At 57.8% G+C, this 16,686-nt stretch overlaps 1 protein-coding gene across 1 annotated transcript; it reads right to left on the bottom strand.

The window, feature by feature from the left end:
• Positions 1 to 2,136: 2,136 nt before the first annotated feature.
• On the bottom strand, positions 2,137 to 14,196 carry STAC2 (SH3 and cysteine rich domain 2; the record flags this gene model as incomplete). Its single annotated transcript, XM_082861581.1, has 11 exons — positions 2,137 to 2,241; positions 2,941 to 3,078; positions 3,423 to 3,474; positions 3,863 to 3,960; positions 4,428 to 4,546; positions 4,582 to 4,654; positions 4,750 to 4,862; positions 6,269 to 6,359; positions 6,542 to 6,639; positions 6,978 to 7,284; positions 14,107 to 14,196. 11 exons carry the CDS (start codon positions 14,194 to 14,196, stop codon positions 2,137 to 2,139), a joined length of 1,284 nt encoding a protein of 427 aa, XP_082717707.1.
• Between the last annotated feature and the right edge of the window lie 2,490 nt (positions 14,197 to 16,686).

The following is a 16,686-nucleotide window of genomic DNA, read 5'->3' as shown; positions in this document are numbered from 1 at the left end:
CTTCTCTCGGCGCTCCCCATAAATAGCACAGGACGTGCTCGCCTGGGCGATGACGCGGCCGGCCGTGCGGACGCGAAAGAGGCGGCTCAGCCGGAGCAGGTGGGCGGCGGGCACCGCTGGGGGCGGGGCGCCACCGCGGCCCCCTGGCGCCAGGCTCCCGATGAGTCATCTCAGGGCCCCACCGTCCGCGGCTGTCCTCGCCGCCAACGTATCTGCCTCGGGTTTAGGGGGCTGCGGGGGCGAGGCTGATCTCGGGTGGGTATTGAGCCCCCCCGCCCCCGACCCTGGGTACGGAGACTGCTGGTCTCCGAGGGCATCTCTGCCTGGGCAGGAACGGTCCAGACGCAGAGGTGTGTGCCCGCCCCCTGCGCGAGGCAGGAGCGCCTCGAACCCGAAAGTGGCCGCAGCCCCACCCTCTCTCTTTCCGGCGTCCCCCAAACCTCCTGCCCCACTTCCTCAGATCCCGCCTGGCTCAGGCTGCTTGGGTGGAAGGGAATGAGAAGGCTTGGGGACCCTCACTGTCAGGGCCAGCTGTCCCCATACCCCTCCTCTCGGAGATAAGCGCATTCTCCGATCTTCAGGCTGTCCCCTTTCCGTACCTCCACCACCCCCCGACCCGTTCCCCCTTCCCTTCCTCTAGCCCAAGCAGATAGAGCAGACAGGTTGGGACAAGAAACATTTAATTAGGAGTCTGGGGGCTCAGCAATGCCCCAGCAGACGCCTCATGCAGCCTCATGTACAGTGGGCATTGGGCCCGCCCCTGGGACATTGCTGGAGGGGGGGGGGCCCTCATGGCAGCAAACAGGGCAGTGTGGCTTGAGTACCCCTCTCTGCGAGGGAGAGGTGGGGCAGGGGCCAGTGGGTAGGAGGATGTGTCCCTCCCACTGCATGGGAGGGTGTGACTGTGCCTAGGATGGGGGGTGGCATTGGCTGGCACGATCAAGGGCACAAGAGGAGGCTCTGAGCTTGGGGGGAGAGGGAAGTTGGTACCAGAGAGAAGCAACCTGCAAGGGAGGGGCCCTCTTTGCGTGTCCCCCCCCCCCCCCCGCCCCAGGATGCCTACCCCCTTCCGCTCCTGGTGCTCCAACAGAATTCTTTGTCTGTCTCCCACTCCCTCTTCCTCCCAGGGCTCTGTGTCCTGGACAAGGGAGCAGATGCAACCAGAAAAGGGACCCCTGCAAAGGCAGCCCTGTCCCCTGCAGAGCCTGGAGAGAGGGGGTGAGGGAGGGTCACTGCGGGGTCAGCCCTGAAGGTTGGGTTCCTGGGGTGGGCCTGGAGAGGACTGGGACAGGAACTGAGCTTTTAGAGTCCTGACAGTGAACTGGGGGTTATTTTGAGCAGGCGTGGGCCAGTCTTTTGTTCTTAATCGGGTTTCTGTGTTCAGGCCGCTCTTGGGTGTCCTTTCCCAGTGCACAAGGGGAAGATGAGGCTGCTCTGTGGTGACTGTGCTACTTGAGGGACAGTCTCTGATTTGCCACAGCTTCCCCAGACCTCAGCCCTCCCCTCCTCTGTCCACCCAGGTTTCAAGTAATGGGAGAGATAACCGCAGAACTTTCCTGAGAATTGATGGAGTGACAGAGGTGGTGAGACCAGGATCCTCCTGCAGCCCTGAATTCCCTCCCTACCCAGAGCTGGGGCTAAGGGACCCGGGAAGGCACCTTCCCAAGGCCCCACTTCCAAAGGGGCAGCTGCAGGGTCACACACACAAAGACCCAAGCAGAGGCTCTGTGAGGAGAGGGGAGCTGTCAGGCAGGCAAAGATGCTGTGGGCTGGGGAAGGTCTCTGGAAGAGGCAGCAGGGAAGCTCCCCAGGAACTTCCCCTCAGGGCTGGACTCAGCATGGCAACGGGCTTTGGGAGTGCATGGGCACCAGGGGGTCCCACCTGGAGCTTTCCCATCCCCTCCCACTTTCTCCTCCTCCCCACCTCCAAGTCTCAGAGCAGCAGCCTCCTCAGGGCACCCCAGGACCCATGAAATAAAACCCTCCTCAGTGCAGAAGCCTCCCAAGCCATGGTGACTGGCCCCTAGGAGAAGGGCAGAGGGAGAGAGAGTGTGGGCAGAGGCCTGCTCCCCTCCTGGGGCCAGAAGCAAGGGCCGGGCACAGGCAGGGGTGGCTTCCGGGTTCTCTTGGCTCTTCTCAGATCTCGGTCAGGACGTTGGCTGGCACCAGACCCCGCTTCTTGCCACTGCTGACGCGGATGAAGCCATCAGCATCCTTGCTCCTGCCCACGCCCACACAGATCTGAGCGGAAGAGACATGAAGCTGAGGCTTGGCACTGCCTGCATCCCTGGCCCCAAGTCCTGCTGGTGGCTCCCAGGCGGTCCATCCCAGGGGATGACGGGACCAGCGTCAGATGTGGTTGGAGCCTGAGTGATGGGAGCAGATCCCAGGAGAGTACAGGGTGCAAGACCAGGCAGTCAGCAGACACAGAGCATCACTTCGGGTCTGACCTTTGAGATCAGCTGGTCTAATGCCCCTGACAAACTACCATTTCACAGAGGAGGTAACAGGGGGAAAAGGACTTGCCCATGGTTAACAAGAACCCAAAGGCAGAGCCAGCATTGAAGCCCGAGCCTCTAGACTCCTAATCCAGTGTTCCTGCCCCGACTCTCTAACATAACTCAGCCCTCTGCCTGTGTTAGCTGCCAGCCCCAGTTCCCAGAGGGGAGGACAGGAGAGCCCTGCAGTCCCACTGCTGCTTTTTTTTTTTTTTTTAACGGGAATTTCAGTTCCCGGACTAGGGATTGAACCCGGCCACGGTAGTGAAAGCCCAGACTCCTAACCACTAGGCCACCAGGGAACTTCCCAGTCCCACTGCTTCTAGCCTGCCTTCCCTCCTGCTGCCAGGCTGCAAGCATCCTCCTCCAGGGCCCTCGCCCACACCCTTGCCGCCTCTCTCCCACGCCCACCTCTCCAGCCATGCAGGGCCCAGGCCCTCACCTGGCTCTCCTTGAGGCTCATGTAGCCCTGTTCCTTGTTCCCGGAGAAGGGTTGGCAGCAGCGCCAAACGTTCTCGCCTGGCCTCACCCGCTGCACAAAATTGGCTGGGAAGAAGCCAACCCGGTTGCCGATCTTGCCCTGGGGATGAGGCTGGCAATGAACACTCGTGCCACCCCCGACCCCACTGCTTTCTCTAGACCTAACGCCCACTCAGAGCCAATGCTGTCATCCTCCAGATTTGGCTTCTCTGTATTTGAGCCCCTAGTCAGGTGGCTTCTGGGCTGGAAAGGGCACAAGGTGGACGGAGGAACAAGGCTGGGGCGGGGAGGGGCACAGCGAGAGTAAGACCTGAGGGTGGGCCTAGACCTGGCTAGGGCCGGTGGAGGAAGGAGAGGAGGTCTTTGGGGCTGTGTTCTCTGAGGGTGCGGGCTAGTGATGTACCTACCACCCCCCACCCTCCGCTCCCCACCCTGCCAAGTCACCTTCCACCAGTCCTCGTTAGAGTCATCCACCAGCATGATCCGGTCTCCAGGCCTGGGATGAGAGAGCGGAGGTAGCACATGGGGCAGGAGGGACCCTCCCACTCTGCATCCCAACAGTCCTAGGCCCCCAGATCCCCTGCATGCCCCCCTCAGCTGGGGGAGAGTTCTCGATGCCCTTGCAGGACCCTGAGTGACTACAGGTACGGCAGACGCTCTCCAGGACAGAGGCCGGGCAGGGGCAGGAAACATGACATTAGCACCAATCCCTCTTGGACTCTGGCACCTCTGTCTCCTCCTTGGGCTCAGTAGCCTCAAGTGTGCCAGGAGGAGGTTCCTGAAGGTCTCCCTCACACTCGTGTTCCAAGGTCTGGGAGCACAGAGCCCTGAGGTTGGAGCCAGGCAGCTGCCCGGGGCGGGGACTGGGCCGCTGGAGGACTTACTGCAAAGCCAGGTCGTTGTTTTCCTGGGGCAGAAACTTGTAGAGCGCGACGTAGGAGTACATGGGCCCCACATCCTTCCGTAGAAGGGGCCTGGGGGCCTGTGGAAAAGCTCTGGGTCATTGTGGGGGGGACACCTTTCTTATTCCACCTACTCTCCCCTTGCCCTGACCTTGCCTACCCTGGGGGCTAGGAGATGGGGCACAGCGCTCCCGGGTCAATGACAGGGGAGGTGAAGACTGTCCTATCTGCCGTGCTTACACACCCCTGAAGGGACTGGGCCAGCGATGGAGAAGAGGGATCCTCCTCTGCCTGCTGCGCCCTAGAACTGCCCACCCTTGGGGCAGTAGGAGTGGGCACAGTAGGCATTGGGTCAGTGGAGTGGTAACACCCCTGCCTCCCGGGCCTACTCACCCCGGCATTGCCCATCCCTGTAGACTGAGGATAAATGATGGAACAGGGATACTCCCACTCAGCACGCTGTCACCCACCTAGGGATCAGTGACAAGGAGAAGAACAGCCCCTTCCCACCTGGCCTGCCGGGGGCTCACTGCCAGCCCAGCCTCACCTGCTGTCCAGGGCTCTTCTCCTCTGGTCCTGACCCTTCGCTCTCGGCCGGGGCTGTGAATACTGGAGATGCCAGGGTGGGGCGAGGGTGTGAGGCAGCAGGCAGCGGCCCGTACTGTGCTCCATTCCTGCCCCTGGTCCCCAGTCCCACTCACCGCTGTCGCCAGGGCCCTCCTCTGAGCTGCGGATGCTGCCTTCCCCGTCCTCAGTCAGCTCATCCCGCTCGCTCTAGGGACACAGCGAGGGGAGGGCTCAACCCCTGGACCCCCCACCCTCTGAGACCTCTGCCCCCGAGGCTCCCCTTTGGTGCTCCCCATACCTACCAAGCTCCGCGTGGGGGACTCAGAGGTGCTGCTGAAGCTGGAGCGGTTCATCAGGGCCAAGGAGGTTCCGTAGCGCAGGGTCTCATAGACGGGGTCCACCTTCCCGCTGGCCCCTACTGAGGAGTCACCATCAGGGCCGGGCACCCTGCTGCCAGCCTCGCTCTGCCCTGAAGTCCTGCATCTCAGCCCTGGCTGCCCTGCTGGCTGTCCCGCTCAGCCAGCCCTAAACTGAAATCTGCACTCCTCTCACCTGCCCCTCCCAGGTCTCCCTCACGGTAGGAGAGCTCCATGTCCTCCCACAGTGCCCAGGCACAAACCTGGAGCATCCTGGACCCCTTGCCCGCCTCTCTGCCTGTGTTCACTCCATCACCTCATCCTACCTCCCAAACATTTCTAGAATCTGCTCACTTCTCTCCATCTCCACTGCTACCAGCCTGGTCCAAGCTACCAAACTCTTTCCTGGCAACCATCATGGCCTCCCAACTGGTCTCCCTGCTTCCAGTCCAGCCTCTCCAACTCACACAGTAGCCAGAATGCTCTTGTAAAAACACAAAAATTGACCTTATAAAAGTCCAAAGACCTGTGGTTACCAAGGGGGAGGCGGGATGGGGGAGGGATGGATTGGGAGTTTGGGATTAGCAGATGCAAACTGTTTATACACAGAATGGATAAACACCAAGGTCCTACTGTAGAGCACAGGGAACTATATTCAATATCCTGTGATAAACCATAATGGAAAAGAATATGAAAAATAATATATATATATGTATAACTGAATCACTTTGCTGTACAGCAGAAATTAACACAACATTGTAAATCAACTATACTTCAATTAAAAAAAAAAAGAGAATAAAGTCCAAAGAACACTCTTAAAATGGACCCCGAGGCCCTGCACCCAGGGTCCCATCTCACCCTTTTACTCTGACTCCCTCAGTCCCATCCTCATTATCCTTTCTTTAACTCTCTGCCTCTCCCTACCTCTGGCCTGCCTCCTGTCCACACTGGTCTTCCCCAGATCCTCAGACTAATTCCCTATTTGTCAAGTCTCCCGGATGCCTTCTTTGCCTCTGTGGATGAGGTCGGTGCCGACTTTATCCTCTCTTTATTCCCTATCCTTCCGTTTCAGGCATTCACCAAATGATGGTTAATTGATGATTTATGTGATTATTTATTTCATGTCTAGCTCCCTTACTAGACCATGAGCTCCACCTTCTTCAGGGCTGTGTTCCCATGTCTAGCACAGTGCCTGGCACTTAGTAGGTGTTCAATAAAGTGTTTGTTGAAGGATGGATGAATGAATGAATGAACTCTACATTCAGGACAGCAGCATTCAAAGAAGGGAAGTGGGGAAGAAAACCAAAACAAACAAACAAAAAGAAGAAGAAGTCTAAAAAAAAAAGAAGGGAGTGGTAGTAGTGCCAAGAGCGGGCAGTGCCAGTGTGACTCAGGTGCTCATCTGAGGAGTGCATGGGTCTCCCATCACGCCACAGTGGGATCAGGGGCAACAGTGGACACTCACCAGTGGGTGGGCACTCCTTGCTCATGGCACAGGCTGGTGGCGGCTCATGCACCAGGAGCGGGGAGCTGAAGTTGCGGCGGAAGGAGGAGGACTGTGGCGGGGGGTGGGGTGGGGCAGAGAGAGGGCACAGGGAGGTCACAGCCCCTTGAGAGTTTGGCCTTCCCCAAGCCCAAGCACCACCCCACATGAGGAACCAGCCCTGCAGGGCACTCATTCCCCCACATGCCAGGCCTGGGAGAATCAGCCAGCCATCTCTGTGTGGTCCCCACTCACCGTCTTGCCTGGGCATTGCTGGTGGGAGATCTCCTCGGAGCACCAGAGGTGGACGCTGACTTTGCATGTCTTACACCGCAAACCCTGCTTAGAGTTTCCTGGGAAGAATGTGGGTTTGGCAAGAGGGGGTGGTCAAGAGAGGCTACATCCAAGGGCAAGGAGCAAAGGAGGCAGGTTAGGGCATGAGGGAGCAAGGGACTGGGCATCCTCATGCCAGCCTGGGGCCTAGCTCCGACCTCCACACAGTCAGGGTGGAACCTGAGCTGTTAGTAAACACAGCAACACGGGGTCCCCACCCACCCCCAAGGGTGCTCATGTGTCCTCCCAGAGGGAGGGGCACAGTTAGGTTTAGCAGCAGCCCAACATCAGGCAGTCAGGTCCATGGGCCCACACCCACACTCACCCCGACCCCTTCTGTTGCCAGCCAGGCACCTACCCACAATGAACTGTTGGCACAGCTCACAGGGGCTGGCTCGCTTGAAGACGTGTTCCTGGAAGCTGTGCAGCCTCACTGGTTTGAGTGGTGCCAGGGGGCGTGAGATCGGGCAGGGGGACAGGGCTGGGGTGTGTAGGCCCCAGTCTGCAGACGCTGGTGGTGGGGAGGGAGGTGGCAGCGGGGTCGGGGGCGTCAGCAGCACCTCGGTGGGGCATTTGGGCTCAGACCCCGAGCGAAAGAAGAAGTTCTCCATGCTCTTACTTCGGAGGATGTTCTTGAGGGAAAGTGAGCGCTTGAACCTCTGGAGCTGAGAGAGGAAAAGGGGCTGTGAGCCTGGAGGGGACTGGCTCCCCGGGATCTCTCCTTGGCCAGCGGCAGCCTGAAGGCTGAGAGCTAGAGGTGAGATGAAGTACTGAGAAAGAGGCTGCCAAGTCCCAGAAGGCAGGTCTCCATCCCAGGTGCCTACAAGAGCCAGGCAGGGAACCTCCTCGAGCAAAGGAGCTCTGGCTGGACAGGCACCTAATTAGGAGTGGTGGGGACTGGACAGTCAGCGAGTAGCTGCTGGTCTCCTTCAGCCAGCTGAGCTAGTCTGTAGGGCAGCCCAGCGTTGCCAGGTTTCTCAATTTTCAAAAAGAAATCTAGACTTTGTTTTTTAAAAATATTTATGGGGCTTCCCTGGTGGCACAGTGGTTGAGAGTCCGCCTGCCGATGCAGGGGACACGGGTTCGTGCCCCAGTCCGGGAAGATCCCACATGCCGTGGAGCAGCTGGGCCCGTGAGCCATGGCCGCTGAGCCTGCACATCCGGAGCCTGTGCTCCACAACGGGAGAGGCCACAACAGTGAGAGGCCCGCGTACCGCAAAAAAAAAAAAAAAATTATTTATTTGGTTGCATTGGGTCTTAGTTGTGGCAGGCAGTTTCCTTAGTTGCAGCTCACCAGCTCCTTAGTTGCGGCACATGGGCTCCTTAGTTGCAGCATGTGAACTCTTAGTTGCAGCATGCATGTGGGATCTAGTTCCCTGACCAGGGATCGAACCCGGGCCCCCTGCATTGGGAGTGCGGAATCTCAACCACTGAGCCTCGTGGGAAGTCCCTAGGCTTTTTTTTTTTTTTTTTTTAACCTCTTTATTGGAGTATAATTGCTTTACAATGGTGTGTTAGTTTCTGCTGTATAACAAAGTGAATCAGCTTTACATATACATATACCCCCATATCTCCTCCCTCTTGCATCTCCCTCCCACCCTCCCTACCCCACCCCTAGACTTTTTGTTTATAAAAGTAATTTTTTAATAAAAAATATTCATCCATTTCATGAACTTATGAAATTTCAAGTCAGTTAAGAGGGACTTCCTGGTGGTTCAGTGGTTAAGACTCTGCTTCCATTGCAGGGGGCACAGGAAGATCCGCACGCTGCGTGCAGCCAAAAAAAAAAACAGTCAGTTAAGAAACCGAGAACTTTATGTGACATTGGTTAGAAACAAATTCAAGAGGCTTTATTTCCTTTTTAATCTGCAGAAATGGTAGTATACTATTTCTCCCGTGCCTTGCGTTTTTCTTGGAAATCCTTCCATCAAATACACAAAGGGTTTCACCATTCTTTTTGTACGGCTGCACAGGAATTTCACGGAATGGAGGTACCATTTACTCAACTTAACAAAATAATACTTTGGGGGCCAAAACACACCAGGTCCTCGGTCCTTGAACGGGGAGTGGGGGAGTGGTCACCCTGGACCCTCATCCTCAGGGCTGATTCTCCCTCCAAAACACCTCTCCAGTTCATCCCCTGTAACACCTCAGCACCCCAGAGCCCTGCCCTGGTTCAGGTTCCAGCACCCTGTCGGGTCCAGGGCCATAGCTCTTTGCCTCCGCCTTGCCCATCCCCACCTGTTCTCCATGCACCTGCCAGGGAGGTGATCCCTGACCCCGCAAAAAACCTTTCATGGCTCCTCAGGACCCAGCCAGGGCCCCTGTCCCAGCCATGAAACTGCAACTTGGCCAAACCTGCCCTTCCAGCCCAGGCCCTCCACCTGAGCCCACATGTGAGGACTTGAACTCATCCGTGTTTCATGCCTCTGCGCTTTTTACGTGTTTGTCCTCTTTGCCTTATCCAGTTATTCCCCGCTTTCTTCTTCAGGGTTTCCTGTGATGCTTCCTCCTCTGGGAAGCTGTCTCTTCTTCTGCAGGAATTCCCTTCGGTGGGACCACTCCCTCCTCTGGCTGGCTGCATCTGGATGGGCTTCCGTGATAGCTCCGATCAGGTTTATGTTGTCATTTACTTCTCCCTCCTCCGGGAGGCTGTGAGCCCCTGGAGGGCGGGGAAAGTTGCTTCAAATCCCCATAACGGGCCTCAGCACACAGTGGGTGCTCAGTCAATGTTTGTGGAATAGATGATGAGCAAGTGGCTGGAATCCTAAGCAGAGCACGTGTTCTGGAGTGCACGGTGGATTCTGCGGTGAGGCCAGAGTTATTCCCATTGCTCACCCAAACACACCCTTATTCTACCCGGAGTGAGATCTGGACCTCTCTAGCCAGACCCCTGCCCTACTCCCCTCCTGTTGAAAGCCCTTACCTCTCCCATTCCTTTCTACCAGTTAAAAAAAGAAAGGGTGGAGGTGGGGGGCAGAGGCCTGGCTCTAGGCAGGGAGACTTGGCCAGGGTTCCCAGCTGGGACACCAGGCAGCCTGTGCGCCAAGGGAATGGAAGTGGTGGCCCCTCTAGCCCTAGGGAAGCCAGCAGGCCACATGACAGAGGGGAAAGCAGAGGGGGAAATGTTTGGGCAAAAGGCGGGCCCCGGTAGGCCAGCTGAAAGGCCAGAGCCCTAGGGGGACTGGCATGCTGAGTTGCTCAGCTCCTTCCAAATCCAGCTTCTTGGCCAGCACTGTGGGCTTCTTTGTGTGTCTCTGAGAAGCAGGGCCCCGGGCCCCAGCTGCCTGGGCATTGGGGCAGAGGTCGAGGCCCAGAGGGACAATTAATTAGAACACGAATATGTTCTATGTGGCTCTCGGGGCTCTGACAGGCCCAGAGGGGCAGGTGAACCACCCACTGCTCTGCACAGGGGCCGTGGGCACAGAGCACAGGAGGTCTCTGGGAGGATGTGCTGGGGGGGTGGGGGCAGAACGCAATCTGCTGCCTGAAGGCAAGTTACTTCACTTCCTCTCTCTCTAAGCTTCAGTTTCCCCACCTCCAAGTCAGGGTTAGATGCTCTCTAAGCAATACAGGCTCAAGTCCCCAAAGCAAAAGCTAAACTTATGAACATAATGAGGGACTGTCGTTGTCAGAGTCCTGGAATTGATATGCAGAATCTCATTAACCCTGGCACGACCCACTGAGGTGGTGACCATTATTGGCCCACTTTGCAGATGAGGAGCTGAGGGGATTAAATCACTCACTCATCATGAGTCCGCAGCGGCTAAGCAGCAGAGCCGGGACTTGAACCAGTGGCTTTGGCTATTGAGCCCAAGTGACCAGGAGCACCCTGCCTTGGCCCTCAGCTCTGGCCCTCAGTTGTGCCATGGGCTTGTCATGAAATGTAGGGTTAGAAGGGACTTGAAAGACTGGGCACATAGAGCAGTCCCCACCCCGCACTGCTCTGGCCATGTCCCCTCTGAATTATTGTCTGACTCTGTTGGTCACCTCTTGTGACGGCAAGCCCATCCTCTCTTGGGACATTCATTCCATCTTTGGGCAGCTGCAATCGCTGGAAAGTGCTTCCCTATTTAGAGCTGAAACCTGCCTCCCTGCCTATCGGCCCTTGTCCCTCCCTTGGCTCCGGGAAGGGATACTCCCGCTTACACACATCAGTTCTTCAAATATTTGAAGACATCAATAATGTTCCCCCCTCCTGAGGCCATTATTTCCAAAGTAATCCTCACAGGATGAGATTTCAAGCCTCCCTACTCTCCAGCCTGTGCCCTTTCCTGGTCCCCGCCTGGCCTCAGTGCCAAGAGCCACCTCTGCAGGGTACCAAAAGCCTCTGGAACAGAATGTTCCCTGCCACCAGGGCAGCCCCAACTCTGCCCCAGATCCCAGGAGGGTGGAGAAGTGGGAAGGAATGCCACCTGCGGTGGCTGGCAGATGTCAAGGGCTGTGGCTGGAGGGCAGATGACGGCATCTCTGCCAAATGGCTTAATGCCTGCCCACACCAGAGACATCTGGCTTGGCCACCCAAACCTCATTTGGGCTCAGCCTGGCCAGGTATTTCCATTCCTGGGACTCCTGGTTCCCAGAGAAGACCTTTCTCTACCTCCCCACCCTCTATCTTTTTGGTGCCCCCACTGTCCCAGGACCCATTCCCTGGCATGAGAAGAAGTCACCATATACCCTGGCAAGCTGGCCCACCTGGACCCCATTCCCTCCCAAAGCACCAGGAGCTTGTCTGGCTTGGAGCCTGGACCATCAGACCTGTTATTCTGAATCCCCTCCTGGAGGCAGGACCTGGCCTGCCTGCCTCCTCCCCACCTCTCCATACCCTGGACAGTCCTTTCCTTCCTCAGTTCCTGCCAGCTCCTGAAATGGCACTAGGCAGCTGGCAGAGGGTGGTGGCAGATGTGACACAAGCTGACTCAGATGGCAGAGCTGGCATGGCAGGGTCTTTCCAAAGATGGCAGCAAAGGGGGTGCTGGCAGGCCCCATGTAGTAGGATGGGATGGGGACCCAGAGAGGGCGATGCTGACACTAGGAGGGTGGCTGAGTAGCTTGGGTGCCGGAGTGATACCCGACTTTAGGGTGAGCAGGAGGCTGGACTTGGGCTGGCAAGAAATCCCCAGGGGGCCCCAAACGCTGATGAATAGGTCTGGAATGTTGACTTCACTGCCTAATGAAGACAAGTACACCAGCCACCTCTGTTGTACCTGCCTCAAACTGAGCTGGGTGGGCAGCACCGACCCTCTCCCTTCCTCTTCTCCACCTCTACAGTCTGAAGACAGAAGCTACTTTGGGACAAGTTGAGGTGGGGGAATGGAAGGAGGCTGGCAAGTGTTCTGAATCCTCTCTCTGCCCACCTCTGCCCTCCTGAGTACCTTCCCCCAGACCTGCAATCCAGGTGTTGTTATTACTGAGTCCTTCATAAATGAGGTACAGGGGAGGGCGGCAAAGGGGCAGGGCTCCAACTGGCCTGGCACAGAGGGACCAGGTCAGGTGTACACTCCCATTCCTTCCCTGCTCCTCAGATCTCCATGGCTCAGACCCAGAGGTGATGGCATGGGACAGTCCTTGGGCTGGGAGGAAGGAGGTACAGACCTGCCAGGCCCTGACCACCCCTCCCCACACAGCTGAGCCTGCAGCCTGCTGACTGCTGAGGCAGCACTGCCCAGCCCTCCTGCCTGCTCTGGAGAACTCTTAAGGAGGGGGCTGAGTGGCCAGGCCGTGGTGTGGGAATCAGGGCAGGACCTGGGAGGCCCTCAATCCCTTGGGAAGCAAGCAAGGAGTTTGTATGTGTCCGTCCAGGGTGACTAGAAGGCAGCTGTGAAGCTCAGGGGCGCTGGAACTCAGGATGCGGCTCAGTTCCCTCAGGATGGGGATCTTCTGCTTGAAAGAAGCTGTCACAAATATTCCAAGCAATATTCTGCCCCCCAACACCTCATTCCTTTCCCAGTAGACTTGGCTCTCTGAGGGGGAGGTAACTCTGTGGTCTGAGAGCCCAAGGTCTAGTTCTCAGAAGGGAGCAGGAGAAGGTCAAGTGTGAATCTGAAGACTTGGCTGTGGAGACACACTGGGTCGCTTTGGTTTAGGCATGGGGAGCCTACCTGGGGTGCCTCAGCCAGGCACCAGCCACTCTGGTCCTACTCATCTTCCCTTGGTCACTCCCTTGAAGACCTTGACCTTGAATTAACCTCATATCCTGGGGGCGGTCAAGACAGAATTAGGAGGAAGATGGGCATTGGAAAGAGCTATAGATGAGCCAGTGATACCAGGGGGAGCCAAAGACCCTACCCATTTCTGGTCCTGACTGCCCCCCTCCTCATCTGGGTAACAGAAGCCGGGTGGGAACAATTTACCAGGGTGGAAAGGGAGAGAGTAGTCTGGGCCTGAAATCTGGGGGGGTGGGGGGTGGGCAGAGAGAGCACTGCCCCTTCTTCTCTCCCCATCCCCAGGTCCCCCGCTCAGGTCGCTTCCTGCAGAACTTCTTGCGGGTCAGCACCTAGGACTCGGGGAGGGAGCAGGCCGAATAGAGGCGTGGGGGGGGGGTTGGATGTGAGCAGTGTTCTCCCCCACCCCACCGCCTTCAGCGCCAGGAGTCTGGGCTCCGCCTGACTTCCTTGGGGAATAATTTATTCATTGTGACTCCCGCAGGAGTAGCAATCATACATAATTAGGGTTAATTATGACATTCATTAATTATGATGACTTCCCTTTTTGTTTCTAGCTGCTCCCCGCCCCCCTCCCCGGCACACGGCCCGCTGGCATGGGCTGCCTGTCTTTCTCATCCGGAGCCGCAACAACAGTCCCCGGGTCCCCGCCAGTGATGGCCCGCGCCGCAGCAGCCCCCAGCTGCGAACTCAGAAGCTGCGCAGCCCCTGGCCGCGGCCTCACGTCCCCGAGCCTAACCCGGTTGGGAGGGGGGCGAATGCAGGACTGCGGCGGGTCAGAGAGAGACATCTAGAGAGACTCAGAAATAAACACACAGAGACGCCGAGAGGACCCGAGACGCACACAGAGAGATACCAAGACAGAGACAAACAGGTTGTAGAGACATTTTCAGAGAGACACAGGCAAAGAGAGAGAGACAGACAGAGACCTGGCGGACACGGGAGGGGTGCGCCTCGCACGCACACGCGGGCGAGTATACCAGCCCACACCCGCTACACACCGCTACACACTGCCTCCGCCTTCGCTGCGCCGACTCCCTCCAACAAACGCGAGTTACATACAATCTCCCTGGAGGGTCGCGGTGGAGCGTCCGCTCATCACGCGCTCAAGGGCGTGTCGTGCTTGTGTGATGGGGGCTCCTTGTGGCCCCTCGTCACGAGCCCACTGCCCCCGGGTCGCCGCGCGGAGCGTTAGGGACCACACGGGCCCCGCTACTGTGACCCCAGGGCACCCGAGGCCACAGTGGCAACCGCATCGGGAAGAGGGCGCCCGGGCTGGGGGCGCGCTGGGCAGGGGTCCAGGCCTCGCGCCTCCCGAGTTACCTTGGTTTCCTGGAGGGCAGAGACGGTCCCCGGGGGGGTGTGGGTGGCCGCGTCATCCGGTTCGTTCTCCTTCTCGCTCATTTCGGTCATGGTTAGGTGAGAGGGTGCCAAGACCCGACGGCAGCCCGGCTGGAGGCAGGCTGAGGGTGGCAGGAGTCTCTGTGGGACCCTGAAGCCCTTCTCTAGAGACTGCCCCCCAACGAACCCCAGGAAAAACCCGCCCAGGCAAAGCACCCCCCCCCCACTCCCGGGTGCTGGCGGAGAAAGTTCCCGGGTTCGTGGGTGAGAGGAAGTAATTACACGGAGCCGCGGGAGCAGGACGACCCCAGAAGTGAGGACCAAGGATGCTGCTCCGAGCGAGGGGAGGAGGGAAGTGGGGACTCGGGGATGAGCCGAGGGAGGGAGCGATGGAGCTGTCAGTGTCCGGCAGGCTTCACTGTCCTCTACGTCCGCCCCGCCACCCCCTCCCCTTCCCCTCCCCCCGCCGGCCCCAGCCGGGGACCCCCTCCGCCCAGTCCTCGCCTCCCAACTTTGATTTAGGAGGTCGCCTGGTCCCTCCCCTTTCCCTCCGCAGCTCCCCAGCGCCTCTATGCAAATAAGGTTCTCAGCTATTGGCAGCCACGGTGGCCAGGAGGGCGAGCTGGGCGGAGCCTGGGGGGGGCTTGACATGATGGGGAGGGGCTTGGAGGGTAAAGAAGTGGAGGGAGCACTTTTACCTGAAAAACCCGGAATTGGGGGCGTGACAAGGTTGAAGGAAGCCTCAGGAGATCATATTCGAGTCTGGAAGGGTTGGGGGGGGGGGGAATAGAAATAGGTTGGATCTGCAGAAGGATAGCTGAAAGTGAGATAAAGGTAGGACCTCCTGATAGCGACGTGAAGAATGGGGACACTTCCGCCCAATTAACTGGCTGTCTCTCTGCCCTGGAGACACTCTCCCCAAATGTGTCTCTCCTCGGACTATGTAGGGGTTTCCTCAGCAGAGAATGGACAAATGAACATCATGTGTCAAAGGCCAGCCCTGTCCTGGAAAGCAGGACAACTATATTGTTTTCCAGTCTTGTTGCCTGGACTTCAGCAGAGAAGAGGCCTCGGTCCCCACACTTGAGGTCCCCAAACCTCTCCAAGACATGCCCCCTCCTAAAGATCCTACCACAAATGGAGTTAGATGGGGGTAGGGAGAGGTGAGGGGGAAGAGGTTTCTTACCCTCCAAGGTGTCCTCTGTCCACTTGGCCTGAAGCTAATGCATGTCACCTACCTGCTATTTCCCGAACTTCCCCTACCTCTCCTCCTGCCTCTTCTGGTCCTGATCAAAAGGTCTAGCTTCATCTCTGGGCCTATCCAAGAAAATGGAGGTAGGTTGGAGGTTGAGAGAATCCTTCCCTGGGTGTGGGTGGAGAGACTTCTGGGTCTGAGTCCCCTTCCTCCTCATCTGCTGTGGGTGATGAGATGAGGGGTGGGTGGCACTCAAGAGGGTCCTGCCTTTATGCCAGCCCTGGAGGAGGGGCTGAACCTAGTGTTCCCTCCTCCGCCCGCCCTCCCCCCATGCACCTAGCCATTCATGCCATCTATCTCCTCCTGAGGATGAGCTCACCGGTGGAGCACTGCTCAGGTTACTGCGTCCAGGAATAGAGATTTATTTGCCACTGGCAGAATTAGGACAATGGTGGACGGGAGGGTTTGTGGTAGTGGGGGCTTAGTCCCCTCCCCCTCCAGATCCACACACTGCAGACTCTCTGAGTGCTAGCTTTCCTGAAAGGAGTTTGAATAGAACCTGGCCGCAGCCCTCAGACCAGTTTCCCCAAAGGCCCATTCATTACCAACTGCTCCCCTCTGAGGGCCACCCTCCTCCCTCCTGCCCAGCACAGGTCAGCCCAACGACCCCCACCTAGGCAACTCAGGCTTAGAAATGCTTGGAGCACCTGAGATGGGGTCATCAGCCCTCTATCTCTACCTGTCCTGGGCTGGAGCAAACAGGGGCTTCGTCTGTGTTTGTGAGGCCTCCTGGGGGGAGGTACCCCTGTTTCCCTCCAAAGAGAAGAGGCTCTGGGTTCCTTCGAGGCCAGTACCTGTGTAGTCACTAATTCACTTGACCCTGGGTAGGTAACTTTTTTTTTTTTTTTTACGGTACACGGGCCTCTCACTGTTGTGGCCTCTCCCGTTGCAGAGCACAGGCTCCGGATGCACAGGCTCAGCGGCCATGGCTCACGGGCCCAGCCGCTCCGCGGCATGTGGGATCTTCCCGGACCGGGGCACGAACCCGTGTTCCCTACCTCGGCAGGCGGACTCTCAACCACTGTGCCACCAGGGAAGCCCTGGGTAGGTAACTTTCAAAGCCTTGATTTCTTCATCAGCAGAATGGAGGTCGTGCCTACCTCACTCCCGGGAGAATGAATGAGACAGTGTAGTACACCGCTTAGCCCAGAGAAGACAGGCACAGAAAGTTCATTTTCTTCTTTCTCTCCTTTCTTCTGGGAGGTTTGTCTCTTCCGAGGTCTTTTTCTGAGGTAGAGAGAAGAACAGCTTCCTTCCCTCGCTTTCCTCGGCTGCTTGCAGCCTGCTACTCCATGAGAGAACTGACC

Source organism: Leucopleurus acutus (assembly GCF_964270905.1).
Source record: "Leucopleurus acutus genome assembly, chromosome: 19".
In the NCBI taxonomy this organism is placed as follows: domain Eukaryota; kingdom Metazoa; phylum Chordata; class Mammalia; order Artiodactyla; family Delphinidae; genus Leucopleurus; species Leucopleurus acutus.
Note: the sequence above shows the minus strand (reverse complement) of the source record. Positions and strands in the feature narration are given on the sequence as shown.